Source organism: Ovis canadensis, chromosome 8 (assembly GCF_042477335.2).
Source record: "Ovis canadensis isolate MfBH-ARS-UI-01 breed Bighorn chromosome 8, ARS-UI_OviCan_v2, whole genome shotgun sequence".
Lineage (NCBI taxonomy): Eukaryota > Metazoa > Chordata > Mammalia > Artiodactyla > Bovidae > Ovis > Ovis canadensis.
Window position 1 is genome coordinate 65,869,870 of NC_091252.1, and position 22,555 is coordinate 65,892,424.

The window sequence follows — 22,555 nt, forward strand, 5'->3', positions numbered from 1 at the left end:
GAAGCTGAAGTTAACAACAAAGAGCCTTATTTTTTTAAGATGTTAGAAATTTGTAAGCAACCAAATTTTTTTCCAGTGGGTTTTGTACTCACTGAAGATTACACTTTCCTAGTTTAGAAATATATTTGTAATCTGTCATGAGTGTCTGGATGTGGCCCTAACATATACTCAGTATGACCAAGAAATTGAAGATATTTATTTTTAAGTAGATTTCTTTTGATTTGTTGGCTCTGAAACTGAGCAGCTGACATTCTTTTTAAATGAATGGCCTAGTTAACTGGATGAAAGAATGCAGTGAAAATCCAATAGATATAATGGAATTCTCAATAATGTTTAATTGAGTTCATGATGATGAATTGGTAAACAATGTTGTGAGAAATGCCTTAGAGATACCTAATTCTTACTGATTTTTGTTTAGAAGTCTTATTAAGGGTCAACTTTAGAAATAATAATTGATACAGGACTTTCTGGCAGTCCAGTGGTTAAGACTGCACTTCCAATACAGGGTACTTGGGTTCAATCCCTGGTCAGGAAACTTGATCCTATATGCTCCCTGATGCAGCCAGAAAAAAAAAAAATTAAGAAATAATAATTGATAGAAAAAACTAACGAGTATATTTGTGTTTCAAAAGTCTCTCCCCTCTTATGAGAGGGATTATATGTCAGAGATTTCTTCTAAAGAAATGAATAGATACTGCCCTTTCATTTACTTGTTTTAAGATAAATAAAAGAAACATTTATAATTGGTAAACAAAACACAAGGTATTTAAATGGAGAAATCAGTAGCTATCAATGGGTTACCAACATTTTTGAGCAGATACTGAGGGTATATCCAAAATTGTAAGCCGGAGAACAGAAAATCTAGAGAGTTTCTGTAAAAATGTGTAAGAGTTGAGCAATAAATAACTTTACAAGATTAATTCCTGGTGTATTGGGTATGCTGCTGCTGCTGCTAAGTAGCTTCAGTCGTGTCCGACTCTATGCAACCCCATACACAGCAGCCCACCAGGCTCCCCCGTCCCTGGGATTCTCCAGGCAAGAACGCTGGAGTGGGTTGCCATTTCCTTCTCCAGTGCGTGAAAGTGAAAAGTGAAAGTGAAGTCGTTCAGTCGTGTCTGACTCTTAGCGACCCCGTGGACTGCATCCTACCAGGCTCCTCCATCCACGAGATTTTCCAGGCAAGAGTACTGGAGTGGGTTGCCATTGATTTCTCTGGTATTGGGTATAAAAACACCATTTTGTTCAGAGAACCATAAAGTTTTGATAAGTAAAGTTGCCATGAAGCAGATGAATTGTAACTCCTAAAGACGTTAAACACCCTTAGCTCTAAAATGGCTGGTCCCTCAGACTTTCAATCCTCAGATGAAATTTCATCAGTTGAATTAGGCTTCTGTACTGGGCTCTGTCTAATACACTTTGAGAACCCCCTTTTCAACATTCTAGTCATGTAATACCCCTGTCATTTTTACCAAGTATACCCAAGCGAGGACAGAAACTCATCGCAAGCAGTCATGCATTTCACCCATATCTAGTCATTTCTTCTCTAAACAGTAACTGAGGGATTTTACTATCAATATGTTGTGTTCTTTATAACACATATGCTTGCATGCTTGTGTGCCCAGTCCCTCAGTCGTGTCCAACTCTTCACAACCCTGTGGACTGCCAGGCTCCTCTGTCCATGGGATTTTTCAGGCAAGAATACTGGAGTGGGTTGCCATTTCCTCCTTCATGGGATCTTCCTGACCCAGGGATTGAACCTGCATCTATGTCTCCTGCATTGCAGGCAGATTCTCTACCTGCTGAGCCACTGGGGAAGCCCTATAACACATATTAGTTATTTGAAATAACCAAAATAACTTTAATCCAAATAACAAAAGTGAGTTATTTGTGATTATACTAGCCATAGTATACCTCTACTGTCATTGTTTAGTCACTAAGTCATATCCGCCTTAGCTTTTGTGACCCCCATGGACTTAACCCTATGGGATTTCTGGGAGTGGGTTGGATACTCCAAGAATACTGGAGTGGGTCATCATTTCCTTCTCCAGGGGATCTTCCCAACCCAGGGATCAAACCTGCCTGCATCTCCTGCATTGCAGGTGGATTCTTTATCACTGAACCACCAGGGAAGCCCTGTATAAGCTCTATGGCCAACCCTATAAGTCATTATGAAATAAAAATAAAACAAATTACACACATAGTTATTGTTGATACCTTATTCAGCCCCATCAGGAATTTGGATATGATTTCCTGCCGGAGATAGTTCAATCTGTTACTCAGTTTGACTCATGAGTTCCCGTCAGACCTTGATTTCTTCCCTTTGTTCTTTTTATGATGTCAGTGGCACTTACAGCCCTCTTCAGATATTGAATTTGCTCAGTGACAAGACCTTCTCTGCTGATGGTTTTGGTTCAGTTGCTGCAAATTCCTAAAAACTCAACCTCTTTCTGAACATCAAAAACATCTGAGAACCGCATTTTCCCTACCTGCCCTTCACTCGATTACCTTTCTCTTGCTTCACGTTATCCTTTTTTTAGTCTCTAAGCCCCTGGATAACCCTTTGTGTAGCTGCTACTTATCATGCAACACCCTTTGCCAACCTCTACTGCACATCTGCCTTATAGTATTAACTTCAGAGTAAAAGTTATCCATTTTCTGGTTCTATTTTTCTGTAACTTATCTTGATTCATGTACTCTTAGCATTTTATGTAGAAGGGAAATCCTGTCATTTGTGAAACAAAGAACTAACCTCCTAACTGAAAACCATATAAGCAGGAAGACAAAATCTCCAGCACTTTAAGGCAAATACTCTGGTGACCAGAGTAGACCTCAGTACTGGGCTCCTCAGTTAGCAGTCTGGGTCCCATCCTTAGAGGAAAGGTAAGGGCAGGCAGAGCCATCTAAGCAGCAGGCTTCTAGATGATTCCAGCCCAGGCCTCACACAGAGCTCCGCTAGGGTGAGCCCCTGTTTCTTCTCAGCACACTCTTTCCTTTACTTGGGGGTACAGTTTAGAGAGCCGATTAGGTGAAGAAACAGTACAAATATATGACTTACACTGGATCTGTAGGAGAGTCAAGAGATCTGCTATATCCCCAAGAGTTCTCATGTTTTTGGGAACCAAAAATCTCTCCTTAGCCTTGTCTTTTGAATCGAACCAATTCTGAATCCAGCACATCCTCTGTGTGGTCTGCACCACCCTTGGCAGGGGTCCTGGTGCTGTCTTACACCATCCCTTCTTAGACTCTTCAAGACACCTCCTTGTCTCACCAGAAGAAGGAGACTGGTTTGGTGTCCCAGGCTATCTCCCTTGGAGTCTGCACAGCCCTTTTATGGAGGTAACAGTGATACATACCCCTTGGCTTCTCCCAAGTGTGAAAGTACTATAAAGAATGAAAAAATGAAAAGTCACCCCCAGTGAGGACTAAGAGGCTTCTGGAAGCCAAGAATTTAAATCAGTGGTGTAGAGACGTATTATATGTGTCTCTGCCTCCTACTTTGAGCACTGACACTAACAAAGTAACAGAATCTCTGAGTCCAAGCAACTACATTGCTGTCCTAAAAGCACCCCTTTGATGGTACACAGAAATGAAAGAAAATTAAATGGAATAATCACCTAGTGTTATTTGTGATTGAAGAAAGGCTCCCTAAATGTAAGTAAAAACTGGTATGAACAGTGGCAGCTCTATTCATATAGAAATTTCTTTCTTAGTAATTTATAGTAATTTTTGAAGTACCCGTCAAAGAAAAAGGAGCTGTTAAATACATTAGTGATGATAGCCACTGGAAATTGTTTCCATCCCATTTCCTGGAAGCTTAATAAAAAGGTATAATTTATTCTGAAATATATGTTCAGAGTGAAATGATTAGATTCTTCTTATTGTTGGAACATCTAGAACAAAATCTAGTTGGCCTCTTTCAACTGTAAGAATATGAGAAGGTCGGTAATTTCCTCTCAAAAATTAAAAGAAAAATGATTTCCTATTTTAAGTGATACCACAGTCACTGAAATTTGAATTGTAAAATTTCATTAAACAACCTGAATGAAGACCTGTACCATTAGCTTCATGTAAAATCATCTTTTGAGAATGTTCTGCTCTTCATAAAGGAATAAGGTATGAAAGTAAGAATTTGTTAGTTGTACGCTTCCAAAAATAGTGATGTGTTAGCAAGCCATGGGACTGTGAACAGCTCATTGTCAAGATGCTGGTGGAAAGGTGCTTTTCTGGGCCCTCGTTAATGAGTATAATGGTGTCTGCATATGGGCATTTAGTGATACTATTCAATGATGGAAAATAACTTCAAAGAAGAGATGATGACGACTCTGTGGTTGTTTGGAACTACTTCAGACTTTCTGAGAGATTTAGTCTTGGTTCTTTGTCCATCGTTTTTCTTGAAGATCAAAGTATCTGTGTCTTCGGGAGGTGACTGCATTCGAACATACAAGCCGGAAATCAAGAAAGGAAGCTACAATAATATCATTGTCAATGTAAAGACGGCTGTTGCAGACAACCTCCTTTTCTATCTTGGAAGTGCCAAATTTGTAAGTCTGACATTCAACTTTTCTTTGGCCCACTGTGTATGTGTACAGTCAGGTTAATTCTGGTAGTGTGGAAAATGTATAGAATCTAATGACATTGTCCCCAAATTAAATTAAATTAAATAGCCTTTCAGGTTTGAAAACCTCAGCATCTTACCTCACAAAGTTCTGACATGTCAAGTTAGAAAGCAGTTGAAATGAAAACTCTTTACAGTGCTTAGGCACATGTGCTTTCATGGGTAAGTACACCAACATTTATTTTTGAACTATATTTTCAGATCCAACTATTCAAGAAGAAAGATTAATAGGGATAAAGTTTTTTTAAAAAACTTTTCTCTAAGAAATTACAATGAACATTCATGTGAAATGAAATGGAAAATTGTGTACTGATTTCTTATCAGTGAAAACTCTTCTGATTGGTGTTGAATTTATGACTCAAATTGAAATAACAGAAATTGTATCTAGACAAGCTCACCCCAAACTTCTAGTTCCTTTCAGTTGACCCATGTGACTTTATATGCATGGAGTCCTTCCAAAATGAATGGCTTTTCAACAGAGCACTTACTGCATAAATCAATACTTGGAATTTAGGTGAGAAATTCTGGATCACTTTGGGTGAAAAATCATATCTGGCCCCTCAAAAATGTCTGCACCTGTGGTGAAAATGATGAATTCTGAACCCAGGTATTTGCTTTTATCTCCAGGATCAGTGTGAGAAAAGGCATTTGTCTCAATGTTAGACCTAACTGGAATTGGTTGAATTAACACATTTGCCTCAGCACTGTATCATACGTGTGTATGGACATTGCATTATTAAGATACAGTAATAAAGTTATTTATTGTTTAATAAATAATAGTAAACCATATTATTTGGGGATTTTTATTATGCTTCTAATTATTTCACAGATCTGTAAATGGCACCCATTGAAAAGACTCTGCTGGCCTCCTTTTTCATTGTGCCTTGTATCTGATGTCTATTGTTTTGTTTCTGTGCACTAGATTGACTTTCTGGCTATAGAAATGCGTAAAGGCAAAGTAAGCTTCCTCTGGGATGTTGGATCTGGAGTTGGGCGTGTCGAGTACCCAGATTTAACTATTGATGACTCATACTGGTACCGTATTGAGGCATCGAGGTAACTATCTCAGTAGAAATTAAGATCACTGACAGAATTTTGAAGTAGCTTCCTAGATTATATGAAAATTTTTATTTCTGTTTCAAGAGGGTAGTTGTGTAGGTATGTAACAGATATTTTACATTGTATACAGATATTTTATATTGTATACATGTGTAAGTGTGTGATGGTATCTTTGTAGAACGTGTTAGGAGCTAACAAACCTTCAAGATACTGAACAGAGTGACCCGTCTTTTCTGGCCCCCTCATTCGATTGTTCTGTAGAAACATTCAGGTTAAGCTGTTTTCTGTCACCTGAAGAAGTACTGAGACTTGCCCTCATTCAATACAATCCAGAGCATAAAAGCTGCCTTTTTTTTATTTTGAGCTGTATGGGCTATTTGTATACTTGGAAGAGTAATCCCTTGTCTGATGTTTTAACATATATACTCTATATATAAAATAGGTAATTAATGAGAACCTACTGGACAGCACAGGAAACCCTACTCAGTGCTTGGTGATGACCTAAATGGGAAGGAAATCTAAGAAAGAGGGGATATATGTATATGCATAACTGATTTACTTTGCTGTACAGCAGAAACTAGTACAACATTGTAAAGCAACTGTACTCTAATAAAAATGCTTTATAAGATAAAAAGAGGAGCTACTATTGGTGCCTGTCTTTGGTGCAAAGCTTCTCTTCTAGTCTACATAGCAGCCTTGGCTTACGGAGTAGTTATCTAAATACTGGCATGAATATGTAATATCAGGTCCACACTATTTAAAATGGAAGGAATAGGAAATTGATTAATTCTATATTTGATGCTTTAATTAACTTCTAATAGTGTGCAGATTACTTGTAGAATCCATTCTTGTCCTTGATACTTGCTCTTCATTTCTCATCTTCTTTTTCTAATTTTCAACTGCCTACTAAATACAAAACAGCTGAGAAGTTTTGTTAAATGCCGAGGGAAGTTGATCAGAGTTGGGTAAAGAGGACTTAAAGATCAGTGATTGTTGAATCTAGGTTATGGATACATAAATTTCATTCTATGTGTGTATATGTTTGATTTTTCACAATTAAAAGTTTCTTAAAGAAACTTAATAAGAAATATCTTTAATTCCTTTTAAGATCTTAAATAAAACTGTGTGTGAGAGAGAGAGAGAGACAAAGAAAAGGAGGAGAGAGCAATAGATAAAATGTTTGCATTTGTGGGGGGGGCGGGATTAAGTACTTTACAGGACTTAAGAATGCTTATATTTGCAAAGTACAGTTCTTCTATTAGAAGATATGTATTCTGTTAAACAAGAACTATTTTTGATAAATTCATTCTATTTTTCCATGTATTTCAGTTAATGCTGCACCCTCAAAGATAAAAAGCTTACCAAAATGAGACGGCAGGGAGAGAAAAATGACAGTTTTGTTACAACTGCTTATCTCAGAAAAGAGTTCAGATTTTCATGTTTAACAACACATGGGAACCAAACAGTTTTAAAAAAGAATGAAATATAATAATAATAGCTTCTGATTCTGTTAATTGAATCTAAATGTGAAGTTCTTCTATGCAATTTGTATCTACAACTCTGAAGCCTGGATGTTACAGTGTGCACATTAAGATGGTTTGCCAAACAGTAAATGATGCACAATTCCAGGAACCACTACAGCAAATTTGAATCCAAGATGTAGTCAGGGATTTTTAGGAGAAATTATGCAGCTTATAATGCAGAAGGGTGGCTTATTCAGAGTTCACTTGCTGAATTAAATTAGGCAAAATGCTAAATGAAGTAATATGGCATTATTTAAACAGTCCATGTAGGTAAATGGCACATTGTTTTGTAAAGCAAAAGGGAAAAGACTCTCCATGTAACCAACAGCCATTCCATTGGCTAGTTGCTACTATGTCATTTCCTATCAATGGACACAGTCAGAATCAAGGTATATTGCTCAGTGGTCCTGGTTGAATTTGAGGGTTAACATACAGCAGAGATCAGACTCTGGATTTTGATTTGCAGTTTAATGAATCTGGAATATTTGAAGCTAAATTCCAAAACAAGTCTCTACATTTTATATGTTTTAAATCTGAAGAGATCAGAAATGTGATACATACTTCATTTTTCTCTATTTTCTTTCATTTCATTCCAACACACACCCTGGAAGAACTGGGAGAAACGGAACTATTTCCGTGAGAGCTCTGGATGGACCCAAAGCCAGCATTATGCCCAGTACATACCATTCGGCATCACCTCCCGGGTACACTATTCTAGATGTGGATGCAAATGCAATGCTGTTTGTTGGTGGCTTGACTGGGAAATTGAAGGTAATGTGTTTCTCCCCATCCATCTCTGTAGACAATTCCTGGCATGATGACTTTGGGCAAAGACAGAACACAAAACTGCAAAAACTTGACAGCTTTTTACCTAATTTGTTTTTATGAAAACATGGATATATTTTGAGTAAGAATTTTCTCCCTGAAATATCCAATCTGAAAACATAATCTTTTCAAACCTATGTGTATTTACTTACACAGTTATTGTTTTGCCCTAATCTGTGGCATCAATTTTTTGATATTATTTTAGCTACCTCAAGAGCAAAGTGTTTTTTAATGATACCTCATTTTCTGAATCAATTTATGATTTATTGATGTGAAGTGCTATAAAGTTCAAACTCACATCTAATTAAAAGATTTATGAATACCTTGGGAAATATCACAGGAGCCATAAGCCTTCAAATCATGATCTGATTTTTAAAATTTTCAAGTTGCTCTTCTCATTCTTATCAAGTAATGCACTTAATATTCATAATTGCTTCATGACAGGTCCTTGTGCATTTCAAATTGTAAAGTGCCTGCATTTTAAAGAAGCTCATGTTGATTAGATGGAATTAGGTATTGGAAAAACGACCTGTGGGTGAGATGTAGGAGCACAACCAAATATAATGGGTAATCCTGGGCTTGTCAGAATCATCCTGGGATAAGATTAGTCAGAAAATGTGAAAAGCCAGGATGACCCCAAATTTATGAGAAGTCAACCTTCATATAGTGTGAGGTTGTTTTGTTTGCTTTGTGTATGAGATGTGATTCTAAAGTATTGGAATGGATTCCGTAACTACACACTAAAATCACCCTCTTTTCTTAGAGCTGCATATCAATGTATATGGTACATAGTAATATACAGTCATATTGCCAATTTCTTTCCTCCTCAGAGAGATAAATACAGGGGTAGCACAGAGTTATATTCACCTGCAATGAGGAGACACAGGAGATATTCATTCCTTCCCTGGGTTGGAAAGATCCCCTGAAGGAGGAAATGGCAACCCACTCCAGTATTCTTGCCAGGAAAAGCCCATGATAGAGGAGCCTGGTGGGCTACAGTCCATGGGGTGGCAAGGAGTCAGACACAACTTAGCAACTGAGCATGCTCACACACACACACACACACACACACACACACACACACACACACACACACAAAACAGAAAGAAAAAAAGAAAGAAATTTTGAAATTAAATCCAGGCTGAATTCCCTGCTCTATCACGTGCTAAAATATGACCTTAGGCAAGTCACTTAACCCCCTGGGCTTCAATTTCCTCAACTAGAAAAGTAAGATAAAAATATCTACGCTGCTTGCATACTGTAGGATAATATGTAGTAATAAACTCATAACATTTATATAATCCTTATATGTGCTAAGTAATGTTCTAAGTAATTTTACATGAATTAACAATTTTCATAACAACCCCAAAATGTAGATAGAAGCCTCATTTTATACTTAAGAAATCTATATAAGAAATAAATTAAATGATTCACCCAAGATCTCATGGCAGTGAGTGGTGGAACTGGGATCTGATAAAAATCTCTATTCTTAACCACCATCCCTTACTACCACAATGAATAGTGAGATTATATGCATAAAATTTATAACGAATGCCTGAGATATGGTGCTATGCGCTGTCGCTTTAGTCATGTCTGACTCTTTGCAACCCTATGGGCTGTAGCCCACCAGACTTCTCTGTCCATGAGATTCTCCAAGCAAGAATACTGGAGTGGGTTGCCATGCCCTCCTCCAGAGGATCTTCTCAACCCAGGGATCAAACTCAGGTGTCCCATATTTTAGGAGGATTCTTTACCATCTGGTTTAGTTCAGTTCAGTTGCTCAGTCATGTCCGACTCTTTGCAACCCCATGAATCCCAGTACGCCAGGCCTCCCTGTCCATCATCAACTCCCAGAGTTCACTCAAACTCACATCCATCAAGTTGGTGATGCCATCCAGCCATCTCATCCCCGGTCATCCCCTTCTCCTCCTGCCCCCAATCCCTCCCAGCACCAGAGTCTTTTCCAATGAGTCAACTCTTTGCATGAGGTGGCCAAAGTACTGAAGTTTCAGCTTTAGCATCATTCCTTCCAAAGAACACCCAGGACTGATCTCCTTTAGAATGGACTTGTTGGATCTTCTTGCAGTCCAAGGGACTCTCAAGAGTCTTCTCCAACACCACAGTTCAAAAGCATCAATTCTTCAGCGCTCAGCTTTCTTCACAGTCCAACTCTCACATCCATACATGACTACTGGAAAAACCATAGCCTTGACTAGATGGACCTTTGTTGGCAAAGTAATGTCTCTGCTTTTGTTTTGTTTTTTTTTGTTTTTTTTTTTTATTTAATTTTTAGTTTTTTATTTTTTAAATTTTAAAATCTTTAATTCTTACATGCATTCCCAAACATAAACCCCCCTCCCACCTCCCTCCCCAGAACATCTTTCTGGGTCATCCCCATGCACCAGCCCCAAGCATGCTGCATCCTGCGTCAGACATAGACTGGCGATTCAATTCACATGATAGTATACATGTTAGAATGTCATTCTCCCAAATCATCCCACCCTCTCCCTCTCCCTCTGAGTCCAAAAGTCCATTATACACATCTGTGTCTCTTTCCCTGTCTTGCATACAGGGTCATCATTGCCATCTTCCTAAATTCCATATATATGTGTTAGTATACTGTATTGGTGTTTTTCTTTCTGGCTTACTTCACTCTGTATAATCGGCTCCAGTTTCATCCATCTCATCAGAACTGATTCAAATGAATTCTTTTTAACGGCTGAGTAATACTCCATTGTGTATATGTACCACAGCTTCATCTGCTGATGGACATCTAGTTAAAATTAAAAGCTTCTGCACAACAAAGGAAAATATAAGCAAGGTGAAAAGACAGCCATCTGAATGGGAGAAAATAATAGCAAATGAAGCAACTGACAAACAACTAATCTCAAAAATATACAAGCAACTTCTGCAGCTCAACTCCAGAAAAATAAACGACCCAATCAAAAAATGGGCCAAAGAACTAAATAGACATTTCTCCAAAGAAGACATACGGATGGCTAACAAACACATGAAAAGATGCTCAACATCACTCATTATTAGAGAAATGCAAATCAAAACCACAATGAGGTACCACTTCACACCAGTCAGAATGGCTGCGATCCAAAAATCTGCAAGCAATAAATGCTGGAGAGGGTGTGGAGAAAAGGGAACCCTCCTACACTGTTGGTGGGAATGCAAACTAGTACAGCCACTATGGAGAACAGTGTGGAGATTCCTTAAAAAATTGCAAATAGAACTACCTTATGACCCAGCAATCCCACTTCTGGGCATACACACCGAGGAAACCAGAATTGAAAGAGACACATGTACCCCAATGTTCATCGCAGCACTGTTTATAATAGCCAGGACATGGAAACAACCTAGATGTCCATCAGCAGATGAATGTCTCTGCTTTTGAATATGCTGTCAAGGTTTGTCATAACTTTCCTTCCAAGGAGTAAGTGTCTTTTAATTTCATGGCTGCAATCACCATCTGCAGTGATTTTGGAGCCACATCTTAAATTGTACCTTAAATAATAATTATTATTCAGATGTCGCTAGGCATAAAGAAACTGATTTATGCCAGTATGAGGGGCAAAAAGTAAAGGCAAATGTAATCTATAGAAAATCTTAATCATTTTGGCCAGGAGTTTCAAGGTTCCTGCCATACCATTACATGAACCAAAAACTGAAACAAGTAACTATATTGTCATGTTAACGAAAATTCACAAGAGCAGGAAAATATCCCAGTTATAATTTTTATTGTGCAAGAGGAAAAACAAAAAGCAAGTAGAATTCACAAGTAGGATAATCAGCCTTTGGAAAATTAAGGGAAGCTTCCACAGATAACAGAGAATCCCAAGGACTGTTCTTGACTTGTAAATGTCAGTGTCTGACCAACATTTCTTCTCCATGGCAATGCCCCACTCGATCATAGCAGTAGCAAGATGTACATGTTCATGACTTGAACCTAAATTATAACTACAACTGTTTAACTACTCCATGACTATTGTCTTATATTTGTTCTAAAACCCAAACATGTCAATTCACTTTTTCCTTTCAGGTTACTCAGATAAATGTGAATTCACTTTGGCAGAGTGTTGTAGACTTGTAACATTATCAGTGCCAAAATGAACAGTTGTTTAAATTACAGCAAGTTTCTCTAGAGAGAATTGGATCATTCTCCTCCTTCTTGACTGTTATATACCAAGAATTGACATGTACACACTGCTGTATTTAAAGCAGATAACCAACAAGGACCTACTGTGTAGCACAGGGAACTCAGCTGAATATTCTGCAATAACCTAAATGGGAAAAGAATTTGAAAAGGAATAGATGAATATATATATATAACTGAATCACCTTGTTGTACATCTGAAACTAACACAACATGGTTAGTCAACTATAGTGGATGTGCTCAGTCATGTCTGGCTCTTTGTGATCCATGGACTGTAGTCTGCCAGGCCCCTCTCTCCATGAAATTCTCCAAGCAATAATACTGGAGTGGGTTGCTATTCCCTTCTCCAGAGGATGTTCCCAACCCAGCAATCGAACCCACGTCTCTTACTTCTCCTGCATTGGCAGACGGGTATGCTCCAATATAAAATAAACAGTAAAAAAAACACCTTTCCCTGTAAGAATGACACTAAGGTTGTCATTCAACAAATATTTATTCTTCCCTTATTAGATGTCAGGCTCTGTGCTGTGTATGCCCCCAAGCAACAACCGCAGGGTCCCTTTGCTTACAAATTGACTCTGTCCCTTCATTCTCCTGCACTAGAAACCTACTTGAATGTAAAAGGAAATGAAAAACTGGGGACAGCAGTATCATAGGGTAATCTATATGCAAGCGTTTGTTTCCCATTGTCAGTATCTACCATTTCTCATATGGAGAAGGAAGGGGCAACCCACTCCAGCATGCTTGCCTAAGAAATCCCATGGACGAAAGAGTCAGACACAAGTTAACAACTCAACAACAACAACCCTTTCTCGTAATCTCTGGAAAGAAATCATCTTAGTGGTGTAGGAGCACTAGCATTTATTAAACACCATCTCTGTGCCAGGCATTGAATGTGGAACCATAAATAAATTCTCTTATATAATTGTCCTAATAATCCTATGTTACAGACCAAGAAGAAAACAGAATCTCAAACAGAATAAGCAGTTCATTTAAACTCAGAAGCATGGAGTGTTTATTTACTAATGGTGATAAACTGGTATAGCATAGAATAACCAGGATCTGAGGATATATTATTATACGGTTAAAAAATGAATATGTACACAACCAAGATTTTTACAAAGAGTGGATAATAACTACTCAAGATTCTTCTGCTCAGATAACAACTCTCATGAGTACTGTAGGACTTCCCTGGTAGCTCAGTGGAAGAGTCCGCCTGCCAACGCAAGAGATGCAAATTCAATTCCTGGGTTGAGAATATCCCCTGGAGAAGAAAATGGCCACCCACTCCAGTATTCTTGCCTGGGAAATCTCATAGAGGAGCTTGGTAGGCTACAGCCCATGGGATTTCAAAGAGTTTCATGCAACTAAATGACTAAACCCCAGGTTCAATCCTTGAGTCGGAAAGGTCCCCTGGAGAAGGGTCCTCCAGTGTTCTTGCCTGGAGGATCCCATGAACAGAGGAGCCTGGCAGACTACAGTCCATGGGGTTGCAAAGGGTTGGACACAACTGAGCGACTAATACTTGCCTACTTACTTAAGCAACTAAGCAACACCGGCATGGATTCTCTAAGTTTTTTTTTTTGTGAAATTCTAACAAATGTGTTTCTCTCTGCAGAAGGCTGATGCTGTACGTGTTATCACATTCACTGGCTGTATGGGAGAAGCATACTTTGACAGCAAACCTATAGGACTGTGGAATTTCCGAGAAATAGAAGGCGACTGCAAAGGATGTACCGTCAGGTTAGTTAAGAGGAGGGCTCTCCTAACGTCTGTCTGGCCTGTGCATCACAAAAGCTTTAGTTTTATTGTGCAGTGTTGCAGTATCATGTGGATGATAAGCAAGAAGTTTGAAGTGATTGTGTTCAAAGGTAGATTTACCAGGAAGTGAAGTAACCTTAAGTCCTCTCCCCAGTTTGCATAGGTACTTTCCAAGGCCTTGGGAAGTACCCTAGTACTTTGACATGGTCATACGTTTTTGTAAAATTTGCAAAGGTGAGATATTTCAGGGCTTCCCAGGTGGCTCAGTGGTAAAGAATCCACCTGCCAAGCATGAGATGAGGATTCGATCCCTGGGTTGGGAAGATTCCCTGGAAAAGGAAATGGCAACCCATACTATTATTCGTGTGTGGGAAATCCCATGGACAGGGGAGCCTGGCAGGCTACAGTTCATGAAGCCGCAGAGTTAGATGTGACTTAGTGACTAAATAACAATAGCAAGGTATTTTAGCCTCAATCAGTTAAGACTGCTATCTCTTTCTACTCCAACTTACCTTTGTGTTCAGGAAGTGTTGGGTCTCTGTGGCTCTTTTTTAGTCATATTTCAGTTTTACTTAAAGAAAGCTCTCCCTAACTGATTAAACTGCAGGCCCCTCAGAGCCTGGATTCACTCTGTTTATGTTTACAAGACAATAGAGAACCATACTGCAGGCTTTGTCTCCTACAGTATTTATGAAATGACACGTAGCATCCTGTAAGTGTTTCAAGTGGAAACCCATCGGACTTGAAGATTTTAAGTGAGAAAGGAAATACAGAAGTCAAGATAGGCCAGGAGAAAGTTTCATAATAACCATCATTCATTATAAGAGAGAGGTTAGAATGTTGAAATTCAAAAATATTTATCAAGCATATAAAGCATATATAAATATTCTTATATAAACCTGAATAGAGTATGTAAAAAATTAAGTGGAAGTAGAGGATTTCTCTCCATGGACAGAGGAGCCTGGTAGGCTGCAGTCCATGGGGTCACGAAGAGTCAGACACAACTGAGCGACTTCACTTTCACTTTTCACTTTCATGCATTGGAGAAGGAAATGGCAACCCACTCCAGTGTTCTTGCCTGGAGAATCCCAGGGACGGGAGAGCCTCGTGGGCTGCCGTCTGTGGGGTCGCAAAGAGTCGGACCTGGAAGCTTAATCAACACACATAGTAACTCTAAAATAATTAGGTGCTTAGGAGCTTATATTTTTTATTTCTAATATAAGGAGAACATGTACATTGCTAGGACCTAAATTCTCCATTAATGTAGCAGAGAGTACTTCACATTTTCTTCTCAATGTCTCTGCAGTTTTATAGAAGAAAGTAGCCTCAAAATATTCTCTCCCCAAAAGTTTTAACTTTCATCTTTCTATTTGTTTTTTGTTTTTTGTTTTTTTGTCATCATGCACTTTTCAACCTGACACTGAAGACAGTTTGAAAGTCTGATCCATTCATGGTTTATAGTAGTTTTGTTCATAATCTTTGATAAAATCTAATATAGAATGTTGCTTGTAAAATGATTTCAATACAAGGACAATGAGGTCTATATTATCATTCTGCTACTCACAAGTCAACACCAACTTTTTCCTAAACATTTCTTCAGTAAATTTATAAGTAGAATTTTCAAAAGTTTATTGTCAACCAAACATCTAAGGCATTTAAATGTCCTTTCAACCATGCATTATATAAGACTATAGCATCGCTAATTATCAATTCTGCAAAGATCTCAGGCCTTCATGTCCTCCTTTCCCAATTTTGAACCAGTCTTGTTCCATGTCCAGTTCTAACTATTGCTTCTTGACCTGCATACAGGTTTCTCAAGAAGTAGGTAAGGTAGTCTGGTATTCCTATCTCTTTAAGAATTTTCTACAGTTTGTTGTAATCCATACAGTCAAAGGCTTTGGCATAGTCATTAAAGCAGAATAAGATGTTTTTCTGGAATTCTCTTGCTTTTTGTATGATCTAACAGATTTGATCTCTGGTTCATCTGCCCTTTCTAAATCTAGCTGAACATCTGGAAGTTCTCAGTTCAAGTCCTGTTGAAGCCTAGCTTGAAGAGTTTTGAGAATTACCTTACTAGCATGTGAAATCAGTGCAACTGTGTGATAGTTTGAACATTCTTTAGTGCTGCCTTTTTTGGGGTTGGAAGGAAAACTGACCTTTTCCAATCCTATGGCCACCACTGAGTTTTCCAATTTACTGACATACTGAGTGCAGCACTTTAACAGCATCATTTTTAGGATTTTAAGTGGCTCAGCTGGAATTACATCACTTCTAGTAGCTTTGTTCATAGTAATTCTTCCTATGGCCCACTTGACTTCACACTCCAGGATGTCTGGTTCTAGGTGAGTGATCACACCATCATGGTTATCTGATTCATTAAGACCTTTTCTGTAGAGTTCTTCTGTGTATTCTAGCCACCTCTTCTTAATATCTTATGCTTCTGTTAATTCCACACCATTTCTGTCCTTTATTGTGCCCATCTTTGTATGAAATGCTCCCTTGCTATCTCTTGAAGAGATCTTATCTTTACCATTCTATTGTTTTCCTCTGTTTCTTTGCATTGCTCACTGAGGAAGGCTTTCTTATCTCTCCTTGCTATTCTTGGAACTCTGAATTCAAATGAGTATATCTTTCCTTTTCTCCTTTGCCTATAGCTTCTTTTCTTTCCTCAGCTGGTTGTAAGGCCTCCTCAGACAACAATTTTGCCTTTTTGCATTTCTTTTTCTTGGGGTAGGTCTTAATCCCTGCTTCCTATACAATGTTACAAACCTCTGTCCATTGTTCTTCAAGCACTCTGTCTACCAAATCTAATCCCTTGAATCTATTGTCACTTCCGTTGTATAATCATAAGGAATTTGACTTAGGTCATACATGAATGACTTAAGGATTTTCCCTACTTTCTTCAGTTTAAGCCTGAATTTTGCCATAACGAGCTGATGATCTGAGCCACAGTCAGCTCTAGGCCTTTTTACTAACTGTATAGAGCTTTTCCATCTTTGGCTGCAAAAAATATAATCAGTCTGATTTTGGTATTGACTACCTGGGGATGTCCATGTATAGAGTCATCTCTTGTGTTGTTGGAAGAGGGTATTTGCTATGACCAGTGTGTTCTTTTGGCAAAACTCTGTTAGCCTGTGCCCTGTGTCATTTTGTAATCCTAGGCCAAACTTTCCTGTTACTCCAGGTATTTCTTGACTTCCTACCTTTGCATTCCAATCCCCTGTGATGAATAGGACATTTTTCTCTCTCTCTCTTTTTTTTTTTTTTTTTTTGGTGTTAGTTCTAGAAGATCTTCATAGAACCACCCAACTTCAACTTCTTTGACATTAGTGGTTGGGGCTTAGACTTGGATTACTGTGATTTTGAACGGTTTTCCTTGGAAATGAACTGAGATCATTCTGTCGTATTTAATATTGTACCTGAGTACTGTATTTCCAACTCTTCTGTTGACTATGAAGGCTACTCCATTACTTCTAAGGGATTCTTGCCAACAGTAGTAAACTGAAATAAATTCTCCCATTCCTGTCCATTTTAGTTCACTGATACCTAAAATGCCAGTGTTCACTCTTGCCATCTGCTATTTGACCACTTCCAGTTTACCTTGATTCATGGACCTAACATTCCAGGTTCCTATGCAATATTGTTCTTTACAACATTGGACCCTACTTTCACCACCAGATACATCCACAGCTGGACATTGTTTCTGCTTTGGCTCAGCCTCTTCATTCATCCTAAAGCTATTTCTCTGCTCTTCCCCAGTAGCATATTGGATACCTACCAACCCAGGAGGGTCATCATCTTCCAGTTTCATATCTCTTTGCCTTTTCATACTGTTCATGGAGTTCTCAAGGCAAAAATACTGAAGTGATTTGCCATTCCCATCTCTAGTAAACCATGTTTTTCAGAACTCTCCACCATGACCTGTCCATTTTGGGTGGCCCTGCACAGCATGCCTGGAGAAGGCAATGGCACCCCACTCCAGTACTCTTGCCTGGAAAATCCCATGGACGGAGAAGCCTGGTGGGCTGCAGTCCATGAGATCACTAAGAGTTGGACACGACTGAACAACTTCACTTTCACTTTTCACTTTCATGCATTGGAGAAGGAAATGGCAACCCACTCCAGTGTTCTTGCCTAGAGAATCCCAGGGACGGGGGAGCCTGGTGGGCTGCCTTCTATGGGGTCGTACAGAGTCGGACACGACTGAAGCGACTTAGCAGCAGCAGCAGCAGCACAGCGTGGCTCCTAGCTTCACTGAGTTGTACAAGGCTGTGATCCATGTGATCATTTTGGTTAGTTTTCTGTGGTTGTGGTTTTCTTTCTGGAGGCTGTGAGGTTATCATTTATTAATTATAAGAGAATAGTCACTCTTCCTAGTAAATATATTGAAAATGAATAGGAAAACTCTACTATAATGTTAGCTGTTGAAATTTTATGGACTCTGATTGGAAAGATTCATTTTTTCCCAACCTCAAAGTCATCAATTTGAAGCCAGGTTTACCTGGTTTTTGGTTAATAAATTAAACAAAATAGCCTGATCTACAACTGTATGTTTTGTTGCTCTTATACAAAACTCCTGCTTGCAGATTTGCCTGTTGCTTGAACAGAAGAATCTCTTACAGGGTTGAAGTGGGAATAGGCTTTAGAACTCGGTCACTGATCTAAACCTCTCATCTCAGAGTGGAAACACTGAGACCTGAGGTGGTGTTACGGTGACTTCTGAGATTCCACATCAGACTCCAGACTACCTGCCATCTACTCTGCTGTTTTTTCCATTATGTGTAGAGGAAATTAATAGATTAAGACCATAATAACATCATTATACAAATGTGACATGTTTTTTATTCCAGTGCTTATTCTGACATCATGTAGTGAAGTTTTATGTTTTTTTCTTTTTGAGTTGTAAGTAACAATGCTTTGAGCCAAAGCATTTGGGAAACTGTCAGTGGTGATCCCCACACCCTTTCTGGAGTTTTTGTTGATAGCATGGTGGTACATAATTCAAAATCCAAGTATTTGAGACCCTCACGGACCTTCTACTTAGTAGAGTCTACATTATATTTTCTTACCTCTAACATCATGATATTCCGGATTTTAATGGATTTTTAATAATGATGAAAGAAGACCAAACTCATCATTTATTCACTAAATTTATTCACTATAAATTATATTGTTAATAAGATGATTTAGTCCCACAAACCTTTCAGTTAACACTTTCCATGAATATTGAAAAAGCATCTTTTAAGCTTTAAGCTACAGTATACAAAAATATATCAATCTGATTTTATACCTGTTTAGATATAACTTACAATTACATGATTATGACAAACACAGATAAGACTCTTCCCTTCCTTTTGTCTTCAGAGTTTTATATTTCTCTCTTTTCCAGAAACAGAGAGGAAGCCAGCTTGTCTAAAATGCAAAACAGTTATTCTTCCACAAGACCATTAATGTTTGTACACTATTATTTTTCTCATTATCCAAGATCTCATACAAATAATAGTCTCAGTTATTGTTATTTTACATTATTGTATTTCTCAATAGCTCTTCTCTACTCTCAAGTTAATACAACAGTCCAGTTTCACAGATTCAAATATAAACTAAGATGCAGATATTTAAAGTTTAAAAATGTCTCCAGTCAAAACTTATGCTGTTAACATCAGTTAGGTAAGATAGATAGATTATAACTTTTTTTTTTGAAAAAGAAATCTTTTTAAACATTATATTTACAAGACATATCTTAGATATTTATTAATTATTCAACCAGTACTGATTGAACATGTATTCTCTGTGAGGCAATTTGATTTACCAATATCCCCCTCATTCCACAAATATTTACAGCTTCTACTATGAGCCAAGTATTGCACTGGATGCTGAGCTTGTGCCTGAAATGGAGCCTGACCCATAAGCACTACTCAGCTTCATAGAGCTTACATACTGGGGAAGAGGACAGATCAACAAATACACACAGTTAGAGGAGCCCTTCATTGTCTGAATCTAATATGTCCAAGAAAATCCAACTGAATAGCCAGAGCTCAGAGAATAGGAGTCTATATTCCATCATGGCTTTTCCGCTTACAACTTTTAAGTTAGCACCTTTCAACCACCTTCACCCTTTTCATCCAACCCCTATTCCCTGTTATGTTATGTATTTGGTAAATGTAATAATGCATTCTCAGCGTGTTCCAAAATCCCACTAGTTCATACTACTAAGATGCACTTAAACACCAACATAACTATCCATTAGGCACCTCAGCAAAAGGATTTAAAACATCATTGACCTAGTTATTGAACACCTAATGAAGTCCAGGTGAGAGATGGTGGTTACCTGGCCTGATGGTGGCACTGGAGAGAAGGGGAAGGATGGAAGATGTATCTGGGATTGTTCCTGCCCTACAACAGCCTACAACCCAGACTCACAAGATATAGAGTGTGATGTATTGAAAATGGATGAAGCATGTAGACATCGTCTGATTCATGTGAAATGTCTCTGTTCAGTCCACAGGTGGAAGATAGTGAGGGGACCATTCAGTTTGATGGAGAAGGCTATGCATTGGTCAGTCGCCCCATTCGTTGGTACCCCAACATCTCCACTGTCATGTTCAAGTTCAGGACATTTTCTTCAAGTGCTCTCCTGATGTACCTTGCCACACGAGACCTGGTAAAGATTTGCACAGTTGATCTTTCACAATTGAGGATATGGTTTGCTTCTTTTTTTGTAGGGTTCCAGTGCAGTTATCAGTTATTGTTCAGAGGAGTTTGGGATGAGTGTGCATAGCCAAGAGTGGTGCATAGTATTTATGTATTTCCATCAATAACTTTAATTACATATATAATTTAATTATAATTTATTTTCAGAATAACTGCCTTATAATTCTTTAAAAGAAAAACCCAGTAAAGATTCCCTCTGTATAGAAACATGCAGCAGAAAAACACACTTCCTTAGCCTTCTTCTAAAGACCTTAGTGAAGAGGTGGTTCTAAATATCCTTATTATTTTTTCCAGGTCAGTGTTTCTTAGTAACTTCTTTCTGGGAATATCCTATTTAGTTTGCTGAATACATTTTCAAAGGAACCCACTTTTTACTCCTATCATAAAAGGATACATCCTAGTAATTCGGCTTTGACCATTTACACCATAACATCACACCCACAAACATTCATAAAATACTAACACCGATTCTATTTCCAAAAATGCATTTCTCTTACAGATCAACACATTCAGTAATTTAACCATAAAGCCCTATTACAAACCCCACAAAGTGAATACCCAAATATTTCTCTGTGTATCTAATCACTGGTGTATTTTTCCTCTATTAATAGAAGGATTTCATGAGTGTAGAGCTCACTGATGGGCACATAAAAGTCAGCTATGATCTGGGTTCAGGAATGGCTTCCGTTGTCAGCAATCAAAACCATAATGACGGGAAATGGAAATCATTCACCTTGTCAAGAATTCAAAAACAAGGTGAGTTTTTATAGTAATAATGCACTCTGAGCCTTAATCATGCTATCCAAAGCTCCCACGTATCTAATCATGAAGAAGACCCTGTCTGTCACTTTAGGTACTCACAAATTCTGTGAAAAAGTGATACAGTCATTTCTTTGGCTTAGATTACAGGTGGTTTGGGTTAGACATGACTGATTGAAGAGCCAAATGGCTCTCTGTCATTTTCTTTTGAAAGTGAGAGCTTAATTTGAGAGGATAAAACTACCTTACAACTTGTAAAATTATATCCTGTAGTAGATTTGAAAAGCTTGTATGCTTTCCTTTTCTTCCCGTTTTGCCAAGATGTTTCCTTTAGAATGGGCCACAGATAGAATTCGTACAGGCAACAGAGCACAGCTACCAATTCTTAGCTTTTTGAAAGTGCCAAAAATGTGTATGTGGACAAGCTAATAATTGATTAATAATGATGTAACATTTTTATGGTTCTAGGACATTTTCAAAACACTTCCCAAACATTATTTCATTTGTTCATGTATTTTGTTCTGGTTTAGAGAAAAGAAAATGTAGACTCAAGCTTATATGTGGTCCCAGACATTTATACATAAAATCTTACAACCAAGACAGAAATCCAAGACTAGTAGGTGTCAGTGTGCTGCTATTGTTATCTTAGTACAATTCTCCTAATTCTGGGTACTATGGCATTGCTTGTATCTGCAAATTAAACTTTGATTCTTCTGTTTATATTATTAGACTTAATTCATTTTGAATATGCCAGTGTGACATTTCACAAAAATTTAGATATAACCTTGCACCATCTTTCATTCCTATATTTAACACATATCTGCCAAACACCTAGTTAAGTACTGTGCTGTGCTTACTATCAGGCTACTCTGTCCATAAGGATTCTCCAGGCAAGAATACTGTAATGGATAGCCATTCCCTTCTCTAGGGGATCTTCCCAACCCTGGTCACCCTCATTACAGGCAGATTCTTTCCCATCTGAGCCACCAGGGAAGACCAAGCATATTGGAGTCGGTAGCCTATTCCCTTCTCCAGGGGAACTTCCCAACCCAGGAATCGAACCAGGGTCTCCTTCATTGCAGGTGGGATTCTTTACCAGCTGAGCTACTAGGGAAGCCCAGTAATTATTAGGCAAGAACAAAG

The 22,555-nt window shown here is 38.2% G+C and overlaps 1 protein-coding gene across 3 annotated transcripts in view; it reads left to right on the top strand.

The window, feature by feature from the left end:
• Window positions 1-22,555, top strand: part of LAMA2 (laminin subunit alpha 2) — a 681,429-nt gene that overhangs the window by 601,777 nt on the left and 57,097 nt on the right. For all 3 annotated transcript variants that reach the window (XM_069598353.1, XM_069598354.1, XM_069598356.1), the window contains 6 exons: window positions 4,398-4,541; window positions 5,538-5,671; window positions 7,809-7,968; window positions 13,800-13,924; window positions 20,441-20,603; window positions 21,265-21,409. In XM_069598353.1, coding sequence (XP_069454454.1) covers window positions 4,398-4,541; window positions 5,538-5,671; window positions 7,809-7,968; window positions 13,800-13,924; window positions 20,441-20,603; window positions 21,265-21,409 — 871 coding nt within the window. The remainder of the gene's footprint in view (window positions 1-4,397; window positions 4,542-5,537; window positions 5,672-7,808; window positions 7,969-13,799; window positions 13,925-20,440; window positions 20,604-21,264; window positions 21,410-22,555) is intronic.